This window comes from Schistocerca cancellata, chromosome 2 (assembly GCF_023864275.1).
Source record: "Schistocerca cancellata isolate TAMUIC-IGC-003103 chromosome 2, iqSchCanc2.1, whole genome shotgun sequence".
NCBI lineage: Eukaryota > Metazoa > Arthropoda > Insecta > Orthoptera > Acrididae > Schistocerca > Schistocerca cancellata.
This window is the reverse complement of record NC_064627.1, coordinates 849,779,427-849,801,771: the sequence shown is the minus strand read 5'-3', so window position 1 is coordinate 849,801,771 and position 22,345 is coordinate 849,779,427. Positions and strand designations below refer to the sequence as shown.

At 43.4% G+C, this 22,345-nt stretch overlaps 1 protein-coding gene across 6 annotated transcripts in view; it reads left to right on the top strand.

Annotated features, from left to right (window-relative positions):
* LOC126162773 (glyoxylate reductase/hydroxypyruvate reductase) overlaps positions 1 to 22,345 on the top strand; it is a 99,186-nt gene that overhangs the window by 31,749 nt on the left and 45,092 nt on the right. For all 6 annotated transcript variants that reach the window (XM_049919477.1, XM_049919476.1, XM_049919481.1 and 3 more), the window contains one exon: positions 2,255 to 2,380. In XM_049919477.1, the coding sequence (XP_049775434.1) occupies positions 2,255 to 2,380 (126 nt within the window). The remainder of the gene's footprint in view (positions 1 to 2,254; positions 2,381 to 22,345) is intronic.

Below are 22,345 nucleotides of genomic sequence, written 5' to 3'. Positions count from 1 at the left end.
AAATCCCAGCCCAACATAAATTTTTAGCTTGACCCATTATTTTAAATCAATGACCACTGGCAGATAATGTCTTTAATTCCTTTGCGGCCTGTTGAACTAGGTTGTTGCGATGTAGTTTCTCATCATAAAACACATTATCTTGTGGGTACAGGCATGCTATTATTGCAATTGGTGTAGATGTGATAAAGTTAAACTTCTCTAACTATGAAATTTTTAACTATTAATTTAATTAATCTAATGTGTAATTCTATAATAAGACATTTCGTGATCACAGCAATCACGTATCCAATACTTCCTAATCTCTTCATGCACTTTCGTCAAATGTGTGTGTGCGTGTGCGGGTGCGCGCGCGCATGTGCACGCATAAAACGCTGGGTGCATCATGTTTTATGCACAATAGAGGAAGACAGCACTTACCAGCATTGCTGGTTTACACTGTCTCTGCCCCACTCCAAGTACTCCAATAGTTCTTGCAACAGGAATTTCTGCACCACCTGAGGATGCTGTTTCGTTTTCTGACTCTTCTCTCCAAAACTGATTCACAAAGTGTTGTCACTCTACCTTTTTAAAGTAATATTCATTGTTTCATTTAGGTCATTCATAATCAGCACTACAGTGGCAAAATTGTGGTTACTATGCAAGCACAAATATAAAAATTAATTTTAAATGCTCAATCCACTTCCCGAAGTGCATGTTACTGGCAGAATTGGCGAAATGACACTTTGGCTGGTGTCATGTAGTACACTTAGCCTTGCTCCACCAGTATCCTTGTTACATGAACACACTTCCATAAGAAGATAAAAACTCAAAATTTAGTGAGAGTTTCTCATATTTTAAGTGTGTCTTTAAACCATCCATTACTCATATGCAGGTGAGTGGTTGTCAATCCTAAATGTTTGTTCAGTTTAAGATCTTTTTGAACTTATTTGTCCACACTATCACATATGATGTTCCAGTATTTGACTTGTGGTATTATTTTAATGTATAGTGTTCAGTGGTGCATTTATGACTTTCATCACAATTGATTTTGAGAGAAAACACACTCAATAGATTCTTTCAAATGTTGTTCATCATTCTTGATGTTGTGTTTTTGTAGACTTACCTTCTCCTCCTCCAGTATAAGACAGAGAGCATGTACACAGAATAGACATAACAAAATGGTCATGATTTAATATTGTAGTGCTCAAATATTTGTTTGTATTTTAAGTGTGTTATACTTAATAAGTGCCCATTGCACAATGTAGTTATTACAGATCAATTAATGGAGCTAGTATTACTTGCTTGTGGGCAACTTGTGCACCAGTTATATTGTAACATTACTATATTTCTGCATCAGTGGGAAAATGTCAAGAAAAGCATATTATATGAACTTGAAATGTAGCCAAGAACTCACCGGCCGCTATGGCCAAGCCGTTCTAGGCGATTCAGTCTGGAACCGCGCGACCACTACGGTCGCAGGTTCGAATCCTGCCTCGGGCTTAGATGTGTGTGATGTCCTTAGGTTAATTAGGTTTAAGTAGTTCTAAGTCTAGGGGACTGATGACCTCGGATGTTCAGTTCCATAGTGCTCAGAGCCAATTGACTAACCAAAAGCTGTTGAAAAATGTGGTCCCTCATTGTGCATGTGTTTTTAGTACATACGCAATATTATCTTTGGAGATAAAAGTTCAGTCATATGCATTGCCTAAGCAGACTGTTAATATTGAAAATAGATAATTTCGTTACTTGCAGTTTGGATTTTTGCTTAATATTTGGAGTGTTGCCTAATTTTGCTTCTAACAGCAGAATTCATCTGCTTTAACCATTTTACGTATACTATTTGTTTATTATTATCTAATACTCAAACAAATGCATGTTCCATGTAATAGTTGTAGAACATACTTTCTTTCATTTGCATGTACCGTTATAGTCATTTTTTGTTACTTTCACCATTTGAAACAAAAATTAAACTGACAGTCATAATACACCCTGCATCTCTATGCACTATTAATCGTAGTAATATTTTATAGGCTAATGATCCAATCTTTGGAAAATGAAACATGTTCAGTGCGTAACGAATACACAAAAACATCTCTGTTCGTTGTTGATATTTGAGAGTAGTGTAGAAGGTCAATGGAAAAAAATTGCTGCCAAGGAGTGGAGGAGATTGTGATTTTCTACGGTTATCATAGTATGATGTTTGGATCTTTGTTTTAATGTTGTTTTGCTTTCCTTTTTTATATACATTTGTAATTTGAATGCTATACTGTTGCAGGTGTGGTGAAGCAAGATGCACTTATCAAAGCACTGGAGACCAAACAAATCTGGGCTGCCGGTCTTGATGTTACTACCCCAGAGCCATTGTCTCCAGACCATCCTTTGCTGAGTCTCAGGAACTGTGGTATGTTACCAATTTAGTAAGATACTTCTTGGGAAATTGGCTTCCAATTTCTGCTTTCTACCATGACTGCGTCAGTAAACTTGCACAAGAGCAAGAAACTGACAAAAATTGGGGACCATTAACTATGTTTTGCAGAAATGTAGCCAAATTACCCCCAAAGTTTTATAACATACTAGCTGAGAAACCCAATGTTGCCTGGGTATGTATTTATTGCAATCTTCTATTGGTCCATCTCCTCTTTCTCCTTTCTCTGTCCATGCCCTCTTCCTCTTCTTGCTGTCCATCTCCTCCTCTTCCCTTTCTATGTCCATTTCCTGTTTCCTCTCTGTCTGATCATATCCTCCTGCCCCATCTCTCAGCCCCTCTCTTCCTCCCTTTACCTATGTCTGTCTTCTCCTCCTTCCTTTCTCTGTCCATCTCTGCCTCTTTCTATTCTCTGTTCATCTCCTCCTATCTGTGCCTATCTCCTCCATTCTCTCACTGTTCTTCTCCTTGTCCTTCCTTCTCTCTCCGCATTATCTCACTCACCCCAATAGGGGACAGTGGTTCATACCCCTACAGTATTTGTTTCCAGCTTGAACTGATATGTGTACCAAATTCAACTGAAATTGTTCCAGAGATTTAGGATTAACTTTATACGTGTGGCTTTGTTCACATACCGGGGTGTACATGCTCTGGGAAAAACTGGGGATTCTTTTACCTGGGAGTTTTTTAGAATCCTGGGAATTTTTTGTTGTTTGAGTCTCACAAGGAAATGGTCAGACTTGTCATGTCAAAACCTGTGTTGCTTTTTTTTACCAATGTGAGTTAACATTGCAAGAAGTTTGTATGCAAAATTTTAGCTGCTGACATGACCTGGAAGTCTATAAACAATTTTATGAAGTAAGACATTATTGTCGCATGGTTTCTGCACTTATCTGCCTCTTGTACAACCCTGACCTCTCTCGATACGTTGTACCAACGCCATCTAGGGACAAGTTGGCGTTAGCTACGCGCCGCTCTCTTGCCAGAGCAGTGCGAGAGCTGATTCCCCAGTGAGAGCGATCGTATGATAATTAAACATTCATTGACAAAAATGGGTGATATGTTATCTAAAACATTTTTTCCAAATAGCTGTGAAATAGACACAAATAAATATACGGTTTCAAACACGTCCAAATTTTATTTCTTGTAATTACCGCAAAAACGCGGAATATTGATACAATGTTCAAAACATAGGTTTTTTGTGCACCAAGAACATACAAGCAAAGACGACATATGACAGCCCTGCGAATCACAGACGTTGTTAGATGTCTGTAGACAAAACTGGGCTGGTGTTAGGAATGAATCAGGCCTAGTATCAGTATATTTCGAGGAGTGCCACGCATATTTAATCAAATTCTGAAACCGTGGGGAGGAAAATTGATACTGTACTACTGATTGTAGCTTGAGAATATTTCACGGTGATGACAGGAAATTGCAGTGATCTGCACACAATAATTTTCTCTGTTAGTTCTGTAAAATGCCTTCCACTGACGGAAAAATTCTTAGTCAGGGTGGGCTCGAAATACAGCTTTTAATGAATCAGACCTTTTATGACCTGACCACGAATCTAGAAGGAGAAGAGATTAGTCCCCGCAGAACGGAAGAAAAGCATGACGCATGAAAAGCGTAACGTTTTAATTTCCCATTGATGCGCCTACCATAAGATTGTTTGCGTAGAATAGAACATTGTTCTTTGGACACGTGGTCCAAAACATCCAGTTGGTTCTTGAAGACAAACACATGTATTTTAGGCAGCAATGAACCATCCAGACTACTTATGGGCATTATAGTGTATGAATGGGTGAGTGCAGTCGTGGACTGCGCAATCGCCGCAATATGTTTTTCCCCTTTGAATGACGGTGTTCTTTTCGCACGCATTTCTTTTTGAAAACCTGACTGATCTGCATTGTACACGTACGATTCACTAAAACTAGTGATCTTATTTTTTACATTCGTAAGAAAAGCTTCTATCATTTCGATTTGTGTCACTTCATTTTCCGACCTGTTTCTCGATACAAATTTTGTTATTTTTCTTGCCACAATTTTATGTGATCTTTTGAAGCGACTGATCCAACTTTGAGAAGCTGTAAATTCTTTAGCGCCTATCGCGTTGGCAATCTCTAACGCCCAATCACGCAAAGTTGTATCGCTGACACTAAATGACTGTTGTCTGGCATCGGTAAATAGCTCAAAAAGTCGCGCATTTATCTTCGTCGCAATATCCAGTCGACTCTTACGTCGTCCAGCGACTTCCTTTTTCCATCTATACAATTCACGTTCAGAAAGGACAAAGCAATACTTATTTTAAACAGTACTGACACGTACTCGTTTCTTACCACTTTCGTTCAACCAATACGTCACCGCCTTTTCTTTGTCTGATAAGGTAATTGTAGTTGCTGGTGTTACTTTCGGAGATAATTGATGATGGTACGTGGCACTATCACTCGAAGAGTCTTCATGAGGGCAACTTTCGTTGGTGCCTTCGCCGTCTGTAGATTCACAGTCTGCAATATCGAGTGTTTCAGTTGTTTCTAGCCCATGTCTGCGCCATTTACATGCTCGTCTAGAAGTTTAACAACCATGTCGCCCAACACATAGTCTTCACGCGTGTTTTCTGTTGATTGCTTCATTTGGCGTCTCTGGTATATCTCCATGGCAAGAAGCAAAACATCTACAGGGTTCGCCATCACCTGTGAGGGGAGATTGAACGTTCACCGTAAAGTGGCTTGCGGAGTATAGATGAACATGTACAGAACATCTTTCACATCTCTAACCAGTTTCAGGACTGTATGTTTCGAAATACATACCAGAAGTTAAAAGGACGTGCATGCCACAGAAACGAATATTCGTTTCCCCTTTCCACCAAAACCGTGCAGCGATATTGCTCTTCAGTGAACTCCGCGATAAGACGGCCGCACTTGCCGACCATGCGCCCAACGCTTGCGACTCGCCATTTCCAGGGGTGGCCAGCCGTCACTGCAAGCGCCAAGCAGGAAAAACAGCCATGTTCGTGATTTTTTTTTTTAGGTGACTTCCAGTTCATGTCAGCAGCTACAATTTTGCATACGGACCTTTTGTACAGTTAAATAACAGTGCTAAAAAAAGCAATACATGTTTCGGCATGACAAGTCTGACCATTCCCTTGTCACTTAAATTTTTGTAATTTTGGACTGATAGTCCAACAAGGAATTTTACTGTATCACACTACTGCAGAATAATACTGCAGCAATAAAATGTAAACGAGAGAATAAAACCAAAATAAAGTTTAAGTTGCAAAGTAAATGCGCCATTTACAACAACAAAACACAATGCACACACAAGCACCTGCCAAAAGCAAAATGTGTCAAAGGCTTTAGGATGAAGAGTGTGGAATACTTCATTAACAGCAAACTGCTTCCAATGAGCATGACGTCATAACGGTTTACATGAAGTTGGTTTTGAGCAGTTGCCAGGGGGCTCATGTGCAGTTGAGTTGTGTATGAGCAATACCTTCTGCTTCTGGCCACTTGAAGTGTGGCTGCAGCGGTAGCAAGAAGCAGTCATGCTACCCAGGAAAAGTTTTCGGGTGCACCCAAGCTGCCAGATTTGCGCATGCGCAGAGGAGTCTGGGCTGTAGTGGAGAGAGGGATAGTGACTAGTGTTTGTGTTTAGTGATTTTGCTACTGCCTCTTCATTTACACTTCACACATCAAATGAAAACAAAATGGATTTCTGTGCCTGGGAGCTATCAAGTAAGTTAAAATACATTCACGTAATTACAGAAGGCTATAATATCTTTTAGTTTCAGTGTCCTGGTTTTATTTTATTTCCATGTTTTTGGCAGTCAACAACAATGAAGTTATTTTTGTCGGTTTGTTAAACAAATGTGGATTTTATTGATCTTTTCTGCAGATGCAGAAATGAAGTGTTTCATTCCACACTATTGACTAGCTTCAACTGTTCACTGAATTTCAACTGCACGTTTTCATCTTCTGGCACATATGGCATTATGCCATAATAAAAAACCAAACATGAGACAATACGGTACTGGTACTCTAAGAAAAGTTGCATCTCGAAAAGTGCACTGGAAAGCTTAATATCAGGTTAGGGCCTACTCCCTTGTAAATCTGTGTGTATGAATGTGTCCTTTTAAGCCAAATTATGCATTTTAGTATAGTTTATGAAATTTGTATGTTCATGGGGTATTGTCTGATGTCCTATTTCTTTTATGACGTCATGTAAGATCTCCTAATGCTATATGTGTACAAACGTATGAGCTTCCTACATCGTCATAGCTGCCGATGTGCAGTAACGCCTGTTTTCTGATGCTCTCTGGCAGCTGCTGAAATGAACCCATGTCTAAGAGCTCACGGAAAAATATTGTAAATGCTTTGTTTGAAAAACTTCATTTTCAAAGGAAATTTCCTTTTACGCAAGGTGAACTATGTTACGTGTGAGAATGTGCAATGAACATCTTAAATCACAGAGATTTGGCTGTCATTTTAAAGTAACACTTAGAGTACCAGCTACTTAGAATAATGTCAAGCCCAGAAGACCAGACATTGTCATTGTTTAAAAATTTATTGGCACATTTGTGTGATGTATGTTTAAGTGTAACACACGCTAAAAAGACCAATATTAAATGTGAAAGCTCAGCTTTTCTTGTAGCTTATTAATCTTAAAGATCAATATTATATGTGAAAGCTTAACTTTTCTTGTAGCTGCACTGTGTACGTTAATTTAAACCATTAACTTTTCCTAGTTGTGTGTGCACACTCCTTAACAGTGATGTTGCTGTTGGCTGACTACATCATATGTTGTGCTGGCAAGATCACATGACATGAGCTATGATTGGCTTACAAAATCACTTTGCAATCTCTGTTTCAGTGCTTCGGAAAACTAAAATGTTGTGTTTGATGGAATTTGAATTCACACTTTCGTAATCGGAAAACATGCAGTGTATCGTAATACGAAAATATGAAGCACACATGTTGCTACAACTCAAAGATCTATCCCAAACGTGTTTCTTTTCTCCCCCCCCCCCCCCTCCCTTTGCCGTGTTTTGTTTTCCAAAGCTCTGGGAAACATTGGAAAATAAAACCTTTACCATTCAGAGGATTTATATTTTCACAGCTCCAATGGAAAGTACGCTGTCACTTATCATGGAAAAAGCGCATTTTCACTTTGGAAGAAGTCTATTTTCACGTGGGGGGAAAGGTGTGTTTTTAACTGCGAAATCCGGGAATTTTTTTTCTTGTCCGCTTGTACACCCTGAATACACACATCAAATATGTTTCACACAGATTTATCACATTTCACACGTTTTTTTACATATAAAGGGTGATTTTTTTCCACTGTGTACAAACTCTAGGGACTGATTGATGAGTGGATACAGAACAAGAAAGTTCTAATGAACATATGTCCTGAAATGCGGGATTTGTTATAGAGACTGCGGTCTAATATGCACTGTACCGTATAGCCACAGTTACAGCGTGCATGATTTCCTCCTAGAGGGTGGTACTGTTTCTCATATGTCGTGCCATAGCACCCTCTTCTGAATGTAATGCAGCATTCTATACAGTGGTTCTGTATGAAAATCAAGAGCTTGAAGACATGGTGTTTACTTACAGAAAGGCAACAATCTCCATGACGATTGTTACTACCCTTATCAGTTACAGCACGTATAGGGCTTATTAGTGACAGACTGCCCACACCGAGAGCAGTTTTGTTACTGGTTTCTTCACCAGGCAACTGTGATCCTGGGATTTATGTCATCCATCCTATTCATAGATTAGGCCACCTTTATGCACAGTGGTATCTCAGCTTCCATAACAGTCATTTGTGGGACAGTATGCAGAACAGTATGGTGACAGCGAATCATCAGCTTTGGTGCAGCTGGAATGTGTGGGCTGGGATAATAGGCGACCTTATCTTGGGACCAAAGTTCCTTCCACATCACCTAACAGGCTGGAAATATTGTTGTTTCTTGCAGCTGAGTTTGTCTCCCCTGCTGAAAGAAGTGCCATTCATGATTTGAAGGGTTATGTAACTGCTACATGATGGTGCTCCAGCCTACTTTGCCGTTAACGTCTGGACACATCTCAGTCATGTAATTTCTATAATTGGTATGGGTTGCTTTTTCATGATCTCTACACCTACATATACATCCATACTCCGCAAGCCACCTGACGGTGTGTGGCGGAGGGTACCCTGAGTACCTCTATCGGTTCTACCTTCTATTCCAGTCTTGTATTGTTCGTGGAAAGGAGGACTGTCGGTATGCCTCTGTGTGGTCTCTAATCTCTCTGATTTTATCCTCATGGCCTCTTCGCGAGATATACGTAGGAGGGAGCAATATACTGCTTGACTCCTCGGTGAAGGTATGTTCTCAAAACTTCAACAAAAGCCCGTACCGAGCTACTGAGCGTCTCTCCTGCAGAGTCTTCTACTGGAGTTTATCTATCATGTCCGTAACGCTTTTGCGATTACTAAATGATCCTGTAATGAAGCACGCTGCTCTCTGTTGGATCTTCTCTCTCTCTTCTGTCAACCCTATCTGGTATGGACCCGAGCAGCATTCAAGCAGTGGACAAACAAGTGTACTGTAACCTACTTCCTTTGTTTTCGGATTGCATTGCCCTAGGATTCTTGCAATGAATCTGTCTGACATCTGCTTTACCGACGATCAACTTTGTATGATCATTCCATTTTAAATCACTCCTAATGTGTACTCCCAGATAATTTGTGGAATTAACTGCTTCCAGTTCCTGACCTGCTATTTTGTAGCTAAATGATAAGGGAACTATCTTTCTATGTATTCGCAGCACATTGCACTTGTCTACATTGAGATTCAATTGCCATTCCCTGCATCATTTGTCAATTCGCTGCAGATCCTCCTGCATTTCATTACAATTTTCCATTGTTACAACCTCTCGATATACCACAGCATCACCCGCAAAAAGCCCCAGTGAACTTCCGATGTCATCCACAAGGTCATTTATGTATATTGTGAACAGCAACAGTCCCATGACACTCCCCTGCGGCACACCTGAAATCGCTCTTACTTCCGAAGACGTCTCTCCATTGAGAATGACATGCTGCATTGTTATCTAGGAACTCTTCAATCCAATTACACAATTGGTCTGATAGTCCATATGCTCTTACTTTGTTCATTAAATGACTGTGGGGAACTGTATCGAATGCCTTGCGGAAGTCAAGAAACACGGCATCTGCCTGTGAACCCGTGTCTATGGCCCTCTGAGTCTCGTGATCCACCAGGGGCTTTACATTCAAAAATGTCCATTGATCTTTGGTTTAACCTTGAAAACAAGGTACTAACTCACAAGTATAAGTATCAACAAAATCATGATAATGTCTGCAACTGGTCCTGGTGTGTAGTGTTGGGTTGTAACTGAATGTTACTATTACTTCAGCCCAAACATCCACGGTAGCAGAAAACTTAATTCCTACTGTGTTCCAACAGAGCAGGTGGTAGTTTGCATGCTAGTGTTACTATTAGACACTTGCTTGATGGGGCATCACTAGACTAGAGAAGTGGCAACACAATAAGAAATAACCAATAATATTTGTTGACAATTATGGTACAAAACTTTACTTAACTTTAGTAACAGGTGGATGCATTTCATTTGATATCCTAAATGTGTTACAATGAAATTGAAATAACTTTGCTGTCTCTTGGCAGTGAGCAATATTGCTACTGTGACTATAAGTAATTATTCAGACACTTGTGAGATCTTAGTTTATCCCGGTATATGCATTGTTCAAATAACTTAGGGGAATGCCACCGAGCGACACACTGTAAACATTAGTGTTTGTAAAGAGTTTCTTTGAAAACTGAGGCAGGATGTGCTCCTGTCAAAATATTGGCAGTTGGTCAACGACAACACCCAGCTGCATTCCCGTAAGTTATTGCACATGCAGACGCTCTTTGTCTGTCCTAATTCTCTGTAATTAGCAACTGCTAAGTTGGATCTGTCTTCTTCTGATCGGAACCCACGAAACTGTGATCCATAGCACAATACAGGAAATTCTGGCACAGTAGGAGCTGCTGAGAAGCAGTCACTGAACTGAGAGGGTGTCTGTGGAGTGTTGTCTGTTCTTCCTGTCAGCTGACGGATTTCCATCTGTGTCAGTGCTAGACAGAAGCAAAGTAGGCCCTGCTGACAGCACTGACTTTGATGACTGGCAACACTATTGGCAGGAGAATATAGCTCTCTGGCAGACATGGTGTGGAAACATAAAATGGATCCGATTAACAAGCACCACCTGGAGGCTGCTGCTTGGAACTGAGAGGTGCCAGGTTAGTGGTTGTGCCTACGTGGGTGTGGTATCTCATGTTGTTGTTTACCCCCTTTAGCCACATACACAACATCTGTCATGTGAGGTGGTGGGGGGGGGGGTGTAAGCTGATGAACCCAGCTGGCTTCATTAGGGTCCTGCTTCCGTGCTTGTTGGCATGAACTCACCTACAGCACCATGGGAAACCCATGAAACACCAGTGAAGGGGACAGCTGGTTAAGCATTTGCCATTTTGAGGTCCAGATGCTGCTCTAAGTTATGGGGTGCCGTGTACACTTCTATCAGCTCCTCGCTGGCTGGCTGAAGCTGGACCCTGCTGCTGGAGGCACTGGTGGGGACAGCTGCTGGCTGCTTCGGAATGTCCCTCAGTCAGTGGTTGCAACAGGTCTTCTGATTCTGTAAAAGAAACCAGCCTAGGAGTTCTGCCAATGTGCATGTGAGCACAGAGCAGCCTGATTTGATTCTTATGGTATGTTACAACTCTATACCATTTATTTTAAACATCATGTTGCCAGCCTGCTGTGTGACTCTGCCTGGTACCCATCTCTTTTTCGTACTTCTACATTGAAATGGGCACCGAATCTTTCAGTTTAAAAAATTTTCTTTACAACTGTTTTTGAAGATCAGCTTGTCAATGCACAAATAGTTTTAAAATTGACAATGTTTGATGCAGTCTCCTGTGTAGTTTCTAAGCTGGAGACTGTGCAACGTGTGGAGCGCCTCTGTACTGAGAGTGGAAAATCAATAAAGCATTGTCTTTATTGCGCAGTTGAATGTCCTTTGGCATGAGCGACTTCAAAGTTCATTTATATCTTTCACTGAGTCCATTGGTGTCAGGATGAAACTGTAGTTCTGAAATGTGAAATGCTGTTGGTTTCAAAAAATAGTTCAAGTTCTTGAGAAGAAAATTGTGTTTGTCAGAGGCAATAGATTTTGGCAGTACTTCAGTAGAGAGGACCTTAGACAAAGCCTGAAGATTTCTATGATACCTGTATCAGAAATGGAAATTTGTAGAATGAGGATGGGTCAATAGTTCCTGAGAAAAGGTCTGGTAAAATCAGTATGCAGACATGACCAGGGTTCTGGTGCCTGTGGCCACAGAAAATATTGACATGGCAGAGCTGACTGGTATTTTTGACGTAACTAGCATTTAGCTAGCATTATTTCAATGTCTTTGTCAATATTTTTCTAGTAACAATTCCCTGTGGCATTGATGTAGCATCTGGACCTTGGATAAAGTAGCACAGGAATAACTGCTCATGTACCAGAATGACACCTTTGTTCACTGGAAGTGGATGCCTTGTATTCCAGTAAGATTTAATCTCTGGCTGATAAAGTAACTTCTTATCAATAGGCCACTCTGTTTGACTATAGTGTTTTATCTTAGATAAAATAGGATCTTCAGGGACAAGTTTAGCAATTAAATTTGAGTTTACTGGGAAATTTTCCTTGGTGTCTTGACTGCTGGTATCTATTGGAAAAAACTAATATCAGTTGATGAGTCAAATTTTTTTCTTTTGCTCTGTTGGGACATGTGAAAGCAAATATGCATTCACGTGCTGTGCTGTGGACCTGAATACAATTTCATAGTCGCATTTTCTCGGTTGCATTTTGTCGAAGTAGCACCTAGCACTGTAAACTTTGACCTGCACATGGAAGAACAGTATTGTCTGATCCAAAGACAGCCACTAAAAGTTTGTTGTCCATGAGGAGCATAAATTTACATCCGTAAATGCAATCATGAAATTTCTTCACTGAAAATATAACCAAGAGAGCCATTTTCATGATCCAACTCATATATATATATATATATATATATATATATATATATATATATATATATATATATATATATATATATATATATATAAAAAGAAAGATGATGAGACTTACCAAACAAAAGCGCTGGCAGGTCGATAGACACACAGACAAACACAAACATACACACAAAATCTAGCTTTCGCAACCAATGGTTGCCTCGTCAGGAAAGAGGGAAGGAGAGGGAAAGACAAAAGGATTTGGGTTTTAAGGGAGAGGGTAAGGAGTCATTCCAATCCCGGGAGCGGAAAGACTTACCTTAGGGGGAAAAAAGGAGGGAAAAAAGGACAGGTATACACTCGCACACACACACATATCCATCCTCATATACACAGACACAAGCAGACATTTGTAAAGGCAAAGAGTTTGGGCAGAGATGTCAGTCGGGGCGGATGTACAAAGGCAAAGATGATGTTGAAAGACAGGTGAGGTACGAGCGGCGGCAAATTGAAATTAGAAATTAGCGGAGATTGAGGCCTGGCGGATAGCGAGAAGAGAGGATATGCTGAAGGGCAAGTTCCCATCTCCGGAGTTCTGACAGGTTGGTGTTAGTGGGAAGTATCCAGATAACCCGGACGGTGTAACACTGTGCCAAGATGTGCTGGCCGTGCACCAAGGCATGTTTAGCCACAGGGTGATCCTCATTACCAACAAACACTGTCTGCCTGTGTCCATTCATGCGAATGGACAGTTTGTTGCTGGTCATTCCCACATAGAACGCTTCACAGTGTAGGCAGGTCAGTTGGTAAATCACGTGGGTGCTTTCACACGTGGCTCTGCCTTTGATCGTGTACACCTTCCGGGTTACAGGACTGGAGTAGGTGGTGGTGGGAGGGTGCATGGGACAGGTTTTACACCGGGGGCGGTTACAGGGGTAGGAGCCAGAGGGTAGGGAAGGTGGTCTGGGGATTTCATAGGGATGAACTAAAAGGTTGCGAAGGTTAGGTGGACGGCGGAAAGACACTCTTGGTGGAGTGGGGAGGATTTCATGAAGGATGGATCTCATTTCAGGGCAGGATTTGAGGAAGTCGTATCCCTGCTGGAGAGCCACATTCAGAATCTGATCCAGTCCCGGAAAGTATCCTGTCACAAGTGGGGCACTTTTGGGGTTCTTCTGTGGAAGGTTCCGGGTTTGAGGAGATGAGGAAGTGGCTCTGGTTATTTGCTTGTGTACCAGGTCGGGAGGGTAGTTACGGGATGCAAAAGCTGTTTTCAGGTTGTTGGTGTAGTGGTTCAAGGATTCCGGACTGGAGCAGATTCGTTTGCCACGAAGACCTAGGCTGTAGGGAAGGGACCGTTTGATGTGGAACGGGTGGCAGCTGTCATAATGGAGGTACTGTTGCTTGTTACATCGGCGGGATAAAATTGAATACTGGATTACGGTAAAAAAGGAGAAGGTGAAAAGAAAGTAAAACTGCTGGCAAAAACAGAAGGAGGAAATAAGATGACAGAAAAGACTACGAAATGTAACAGTGACAATAACAATAACAAACGTGATTGTTGGGTTCAAATTAATGATATGAATATAATAGAGGGAAACGTTCCACGTGGAACGTTTCCCTCTATTATATTCATATCATTAATTTGAACCCAACAATCACGTTTGTTATTGTTATTGTCACTGTTACATTTCGTAGTCTTTTCTGTCATCTTATTTCCTCCTTCTGTTTTTGCCAGCAGTTTTACTTTCTTTTCACCTTCTCCTTTTTTACCGTAATCCAGTATTCAATTTTATCCCGCCGATGTAACAAGCAACAGTACCTCCATTATGACAGCTGCCACCCGTTCCACATCAAACGGTCCCTTCCCTACAGCCTAGGTCTTCGTGGCAAACGAATCTGCTCCAGTCCGGAATCCTTGAACCACTACACCAACAACCTGAAAACAGCTTTTGCATCCCGTAACTACCCTCCCGACCTGGTACACAAGCAAATAACCAGAGCCACTTCCTCATCTCCTCAAACCCGGAACCTTCCACAGAAGAACCCCAAAAGTGCCCCACTTGTGACAGGATACTTTCCGGGACTGGATCAGATTCTGAATGTGGCTCTCCAGCAGGGATACGACTTCCTCAAATCCTGCCCTGAAATGAGATCCATCCTTCATGAAATCCTCCCCACTCCACCAAGAGTGTCTTTCCGCCGTCCACCTAACCTTCGCAACCTTTTAGTTCATCCCTATGAAATCCCCAGACCACCTTCCCTACCCTCTGGCTCCTACCCCTGTAACCGCCCCCGGTGTAAAACCTGTCCCATGCACCCTCCCACCACCACCTACTCCAGTCCTGTAACCCGGAAGGTGTACACGATCAAAGGCAGAGCCACGTGTGAAAGCACCCACGTGATTTACCAACTGACCTGCCTACACTGTGAAGCGTTCTATGTGGGAATGACCAGCAACAAACTGTCCATTCGCATGAATGGACACAGGCAGACAGTGTTTGTTGGTAATGAGGATCACCCTGTGGCTAAACATGCCTTGGTGCACGGCCAGCACATCTTGGCACAGTGTTACACCGTCCGGGTTATCTGGATACTTCCCACTAACACCAACCTGTCAGAACTCCGGAGATGGGAACTTGCCCTTCAGCATATCCTCTCTTCTCGCTATCCGCCAGGCCTCAATCTCCGCTAATTTCTAATTTCAATTTGCCGCCGCTCGTACCTCACCTGTCTTTCAACATCATCTTTGCCTTTGTACATCCGCCCCGACTGACATCTCTGCCCAAACTCTTTGCCTTTACAAATGTCTGCTTGTGTCTGTGTATATGAGGATGGATATGTGTGTGTGTGCGAGTGTATACCTGTCCTTTTTTCCCTCCTTTTTTCCCCCTAAGGTAAGTCTTTCCGCTCCCGGGATTGGAATGACTCCTTACCCTCTCCCTTAAAACCCAAATCCTTTTGTCTTTCCCTCTCCTTCCCTCTTTCCTGACGAGGCAACCATTGGTTGCGAAAGCTAGATTTTGTGTGTATGTTTGTGTTTGTCTGTGTGTCTATCGACCTGCCAGCGCTTTTGTTTGGTAAGTCTCATCATCTTTCTTTTTAAATATATTTTTTTCCCACGTGGAACGTTTCCCTCTATTATATATATATATATATATATATCTCTGTGTGTGTGTGGATGGATATGTGTGTGTGTGCGAGTGTATACCCGTCCTTTTTTTCCCCATAAGGTAAGTCTTTCCGCTCCCGGGACTGGAATGACTCCTTAACCGCTCCCTTAAAACCCACATCCTTTCGTCTTTCCCTCTCCTTCCCTCTTTCCTGATGAGGCAACAGTTTGTTGCGAAAGCTTGAATTTTGTGTGTATGTTTGTGTTCGTTTGTGTGTCTGTCGACCTGCCAGCACTTTCATTTGGTAAGTCACATCATCTTTGTTTTTAGGTATATTTTTCCTTCATGGAATGTTTCCTTCTATTATATATATATATATATATATTTAAAAAGAAAGATGATGAGACTTACCAAACAAAAGCGCTGGCAGGTCGATAGACACACAAACATACACACAAAATTCTAGCTTTCGCAACCAACGGTTGCCTCGTCAGGAAAAAGGGAAGGAGAAGGAAAGACAAAAGGATATGGGTTTTAAGGGAGAGGGTAAGGAGTCATTCCAATCCCGGGAGCGGAAAGACTTACCTTAGGGGGAAAAAAGGACAGGTATACACTTGCACACACACACACATCCATCCACACACACACAGACACAAGCAGACATTTGTAAAGGCAAAGAGTTTGAGCAGAGATGTCAGTCGGGACGGAAGTACTGAGGCAAAGATGATGTTGAAAGACAGGTGAGGTATGAGCGGTGGCAGATTGAAATTAGAAATTAGCGGAGATTGAGGCCTGGCGGATAGCGAGAAGAGAGGATATGCTGAAGGGCAAGTTCCCATCTCCGGAGTTCTGACAGGTTGGTGTTAGTGGGAAGTATCCAGATAACCCGGACGGTGTAACACTGTGCCAAGATGTGCTGGCCGTGCACCAAGGCATGTTTAGCCACAGGGTGATCCTCATTACCAACAAACACTGTCTGCCTGTGTCCATTCATGCGAATGGACAGTTTGTTGCTGGTCATTCCCACATAGAACGCTTCACAGTGTAGGCAGGTCAGTTGGTAAATCACGTGGGTGCTTTCACACGTGGCTCTGCCTTTGATCGTGTACACCTTCCGTGTTACAGGACTGGAATAGGTGGTGGTGGGAGGGTGCATGGGACAGGTTTTACACCGGGGGCGGTTACAGGGGTAGGAGCCAGAGGGTAGGGAAGGTGGTTTGGGGATTTCATAGGGATGAACTAAGAGGTTACGAAGGTTAGGTGGACGGCGGAAAGACACTCTTGGTGGAGTGGGGAGGATTTCATGAAGGATGGATCTCATTTCAGGGCAGGATTTGAGGAAGTCGTATCCCTGCTGGAGAGCTACATTCAGAATCTGATCCAGTCCCGGAAAGTATCCTGTCACAAGTGAGGCACTTTTGGGGTTCTTCTGTGGAAGGTTCCGGGTTTGAGGAGATGAGGAAGTGGCTCTGGTTATTTGCTTCTGTACCAGGTCGGGAGGGTAGTTACGGGATGCAAAAGCTGTTTTCAGGTTGTTGGTGTAATGGTTCAAGGATTCCGGACTGGAGCAGATTCGTTTGCCACGAAGACCTAGGCTGTAGGGAAGGGACCGTTTGATGTGGAATGGGTGGCAGCTGTCATAATGGAGGTACTGTTGCTTGTTGGTGGGTTTGATGTGGACGGACGTGTGAAGCTGGCCATAGGACAGGTGGAGGTCAACGTCAAGGAAAGTGGCATGGGATTTAGAGTAGGACCAGGTGAATCTGATGGAACCAAAGGAGTTGAGGTTGGAGAGGAAATTCTGGAGTTCTTCTTCACTGTGAGTCCAGATCATGAAGATGTCATCAATAAATCTGTACCAAACTTTGGGTTGGCAGGCCTGGGTAACCAAGAAGGCTTCCTCTAAGCGACCCATGAATAGGTTGGCGTACGAGGGGGCCATCCTGGTACCCATGGCTGTTCCCTTTAATTGTTGGTATGTCTGGCCTTCAAAAGTGAAGAAGTTGTGGGTCAGGATGAAGCTGGCTAAGGTAATGAGGAAAGAGGTTTTAGGTAGGGCGGCAGGTGATCGGCGTGAAAGGAAGTGCTCCATCGCAGCGAGGCCCTGGACATGCGGAATATTTGTGTATAAGGAAGTGGCATCAATGGTTACAAGGATGGTTTCCGGGGGTAACAGACTGGGTAGGGATTCCAGGCGTTCGAGAAAGTGGTTGGTGTCTTTGATGAAGGATGGGAGACTGCATGTAATGGGTTGAAGGTGTTGATCTACGTAGGCAGAGATGCGTTCTGTGGGGGCTTGGTAACCAGCTACAATGGGACAGCCGGGATGATTGGGTTTGTGAATTTTGGGAAGAAGGTAGAAGGTAGGGGTGCGGGGTGTTGGTGGGGTCAGGAGGTTGATGGAGTCAGGTGAAAGGTTTTGTAGGGGGCCTAAGGTTCTGAGGATTCCTTGAAGCTCCGCCTGGACATCAGGAATGGGATTACCATGGCAAACTTTGTAAGTAGTGTTGTCTGAAAGCTGACGCAGTCCCTCAGCCACATACTCCCGACGATCAAGTACCACAGTCGTGGAACCCTTGTCCGCCGGAAGAATGACGATGGATTGGTCAGCCTTCAGATCACGGATAGCCTGGGCTTCAGCAGTGGTGATGTTGGGAGTAGGATTAAGGTTTTTTAAGAAGGATTGAGAGGCAAGGCTGGAAGTCAGAAATTCCTGGAAGGTTAGGAGAGGGTGATTTTGAGGAAGAGGAGGTGGGTCCCGCTGTGACGGAGGACGGAACTGTTCCAGGCAGGGTTCAATTTGGATAGTATCTTGGGGAGTTGGATCATTAGGAGTAGGAGTAGGATTAGGATCATTTTTCTTCGTGGCAAAGTGATATTTCCAGCAGAGAGTACAGGTGTAGGACAGTAAATCTTTGACAAGGGCTGTTTGGTTAAATCTGGGAGTGGGGCTGAAGGTGAGGCCTTTGGATAGGACAGAGGTTTCGGATTGGGAGAGAGGTTTGGAGGAGAGGTTAACTACTGAATTGGGGTGTTGTGGTTCCAGATTGTGTTGATTGGAATTTTGAGGTTTTGGAGGGAGTGGAGCTGGAAGTGGGAGATTGAGTAGATGGGAGAGACTGGGTTTACATGCAATGAGAGGAGGTTGAGGTTTGCTGGAAAGGTTGTGAAGGGTGAGTGAGTTGCCTTTCCGGAGGTGGGAAACCAAGAGATTGGATAGTTTTTTAAGGTGGAGGGTGGCATACTGTTCTAATTTGCGGTTGGCCTGTAGGAGGATGCTCTGAACAACCGGTGTGGATGTGGGAGAGGAAAGATTGAGGACTTTTATTAGGGACAGGAGTTGATGGGTGTGTTGATTGGCTGAGTGGATGTGTAGGTGAAGGATTAGGTGGGTCAGGGCAATGGATTGTTCGGTTTGGAACTGGTATAGGGACTGATGGAAAGAAGGGTTGCAGCCAGAGATGGGAACTTTAAGTGTGAGGCCTTTGGGGGTGATGCCAAATGTCAGACAAGCCTGAGAAAATAAAATATGGGAGTGTAATCTGGCTAGGGCGAAGGCATGTTTGCGGAGGGAATGTAAATAAAACTTGATGGGGTCGTTGTGGAGGTGTTGTGAGGGTGACATGGTACTAGAAGGTGGAAAGTGGAACACGAGGCTGAAATGAAAATGAAAATAAATATAAAAATATATGGGGAGAGATAAAGGTAAAACTAGAAAGCAAATGGAGATCTGGTGTGAAAAAAGGCGAAAAAGGGTTGGTTAGAGCTGGGCTATGTTGATCCTGTGGTGAACTTGTGTAGGTAGATAATGATGTGCATAAGGTTAGGTGGTTGTGTTGCCGCCAAAACACGTTAAAGGGTGGAGAAATACGGGAAAATTTCGAAAAAACTACGTGAGGATGTATTAAAAGGGTGGTTTGGTGGTGGCAGATTATGGAAATGAAGCTAATAATTGTTGTCTGATGAAGAAATAATGACGTCACAGCGGGACCCACCTCCTCTTCCTCAAAATCACCCTCTCCTAACCTTCCAGGAATTTCTGACTTCCAGCCTTGCCTCTCAATCCTTCTTAAAAAACCTTAATCCTACTCCCAACATCACCACTGCTGAAGCCCAGGCTATCCGTGATCTGAAGGCTGACCAATCCATCGTCATTCTTCCGGCGGACAAGGGTTCCACGACTGTGGTACTTGATCGTCGGGAGTATGTGGCTGAGGGACTGCGTCAGCTTTCAGACAACACTACTTACAAAGTTTGCCATGGTAATCCCATTCCTGATGTCCAGGCGGAGCTTCAAGGAATCCTCAGAACCTTAGGCCCCCTACAAAACCTTTCACCTGACTCCATCAACCTCCTGACCCCACCAACACCCCGCACCCCTACCTTCTACCTTCTTCCCAAAATTCACAAACCCAATCATCCCGGCTGTCCCATTGTAGCTGGTTACCAAGCCCCCACAGAACGCATCTCTGCCTACGTAGATCAACACCTTCAACCCATTACATGCAGTCTCCCATCCTTCATCAAAGACACCAACCACTTTCTCGAACGCCTGGAATCCCTACCCAGTCTGTTACCCCCGGAAACCATCCTTGTAACCATTGATGCCACTTCCTTATACACAAATATTCCGCATGTCCAGGGCCTCGCTGCGATGGAGCACTTCCTTTCACGCCGATCACCTGCCGCCCTACCTAAAACCTCTTTCCTCATTACCTTAGCCAGCTTCATCCTGACCCACAACTTCTTCACTTTTGAAGGCCAGACATACCAACAATTAAAGGGAACAGCCATGGGTACCAGGATGGCCCCCTCGTACGCCAACCTATTCATGGGTCGCTTAGAGGAAGCCTTCTTGGTTACCCAGGCCTGCCAACCCAAAGTTTGGTACAGATTTATTGATGACATCTTCATGATCTGGACTCACAGTGAAGAAGAACTCCAGAATTTCCTCTCCAACCTCAACTCCTTTGGTTCCATCAGATTCACCTGGTCCTACTCTAAATCCCATGCCACTTTCCTTGACGTTGACCTCCACCTGTCCTATGGCCAGCTTCACACGTCCGTCCACATCAAACCCACCAACAAGCAACAGTACCTCCATTATGACAGCTGCCACCCATTCCACATCAAACGGTCCCTTCCCTACAGCCTAGGTCTTCGTGGCAAACGAATCTGCTCCAGTCCGGAATCCTTGAACCATTACACCAACAACCTGAAAACAGCTTTTGCATCCCGTAACTACCCTCCCGACCTGGTACAGAAGCAAATAACCAGAGCCACTTCCTCATCTCCTCAAACCCGGAACCTTCCACAGAAGAACCCCAAAAGTGCCTCACTTGTGACAGGATACTTTCCGGGACTGGATCAGATTCTGAATGTGGCTCTCCAGCAGGGATACGACTTCCTCAAATCCTGCCCTGAAATGAGATCCATCCTTCATGAAATCCTCCCCACTCCACCAAGAGTGTCTTTCCGCCGTCCACCTAACCTTCGTAACCTCTTAGTTCATCCCTATGAAATCCCCAAACCACCTTCCCTACCCTCTGGCTCCTACCCCTGTAACCGCCCCCGGTGTAAAACCTGTCCCATGCACCCTCCCACCACCACCTATTCCAGTCCTGTAACACGGAAGGTGTACACGATCAAAGGCAGAGCCACGTGTGAAAGCACCCACGTGATTTACCAACTGACCTGCCTACACTGTGAAGCGTTCTATGTGGGAATGACCAGCAACAAACTGTCCATTCGCATGAATGGACACAGGCAGACAGTGTTTGTTGGTAATGAGGATCACCCTGTGGCTAAACATGCCTTGGTGCACGGCCAGCACATCTTGGCACAGTGTTACACCGTCCGGGTTATCTGGATACTTCCCACTAACACCAACCTGTCAGAACTCCGGAGATGGGAACTTGCCCTTCAGCATATCCTCTCTTCTCGCTATCCGCCAGGCCTCAATCTCCGCTAATTTCTAATTTCAATCTGCCACCGCTCATACCTCACCTGTCTTTCAACATCATCTTTGCCTCAGTACTTCCGTCCCGACTGACATCTCTGCCCAAACTCTTTGCCTTTACAAATGTCTGCTTGTGTCTGTGTGTGTGTGGATGGATGTGTGTGTGTGTGCAAGTGTATACCTGTCCTTTTTTCCCCCTAAGGTAAGTCTTTCCGCTCCCGGGATTGGAATGACTCCTTACCCTCTCCCTTAAAACCCATATCCTTTTGTCTTTCCTTCTCCTTCCCTTTTTCCTGACGAGGCAACCGTTGGTTGCGAAAGCTAGAATTTTGTGTGTTTGTTTGTGTGTCTATCGACCTGCCAGCGCTTTTGTTTGGTAAGTCTCATCATCTTTCTTTTTAAATATATTTTTCCCACGTGGAATGTTTCCCTCTATTATTTATATATATATATATATATATATATATATATATATATATATATATATATATATATATATATATATATATAAAAAGAAAGATGATGAGACTTACCAAACAAAAGCGCTGGCAGGTCGATAGACATACACACAAAATTCTAGCTTTCGCAACCAACGGTTGCCTCGTCAGGAAAGAGGGAAGGAGAAGGAAAGACAAAAGGATATGGGTTTTAAGGGAGAGGGTAAGGAGTCATTCCAGTCCCGGGAGCGGAAAGACTTACCTTAGGGGGAAAAAAGGACGGGTATACACTCGCGCACACACACACATATCCATCCACACATATACAGACACAAGCAGACATATTATTAAGAGAGACATATTATTAAGATTATTAA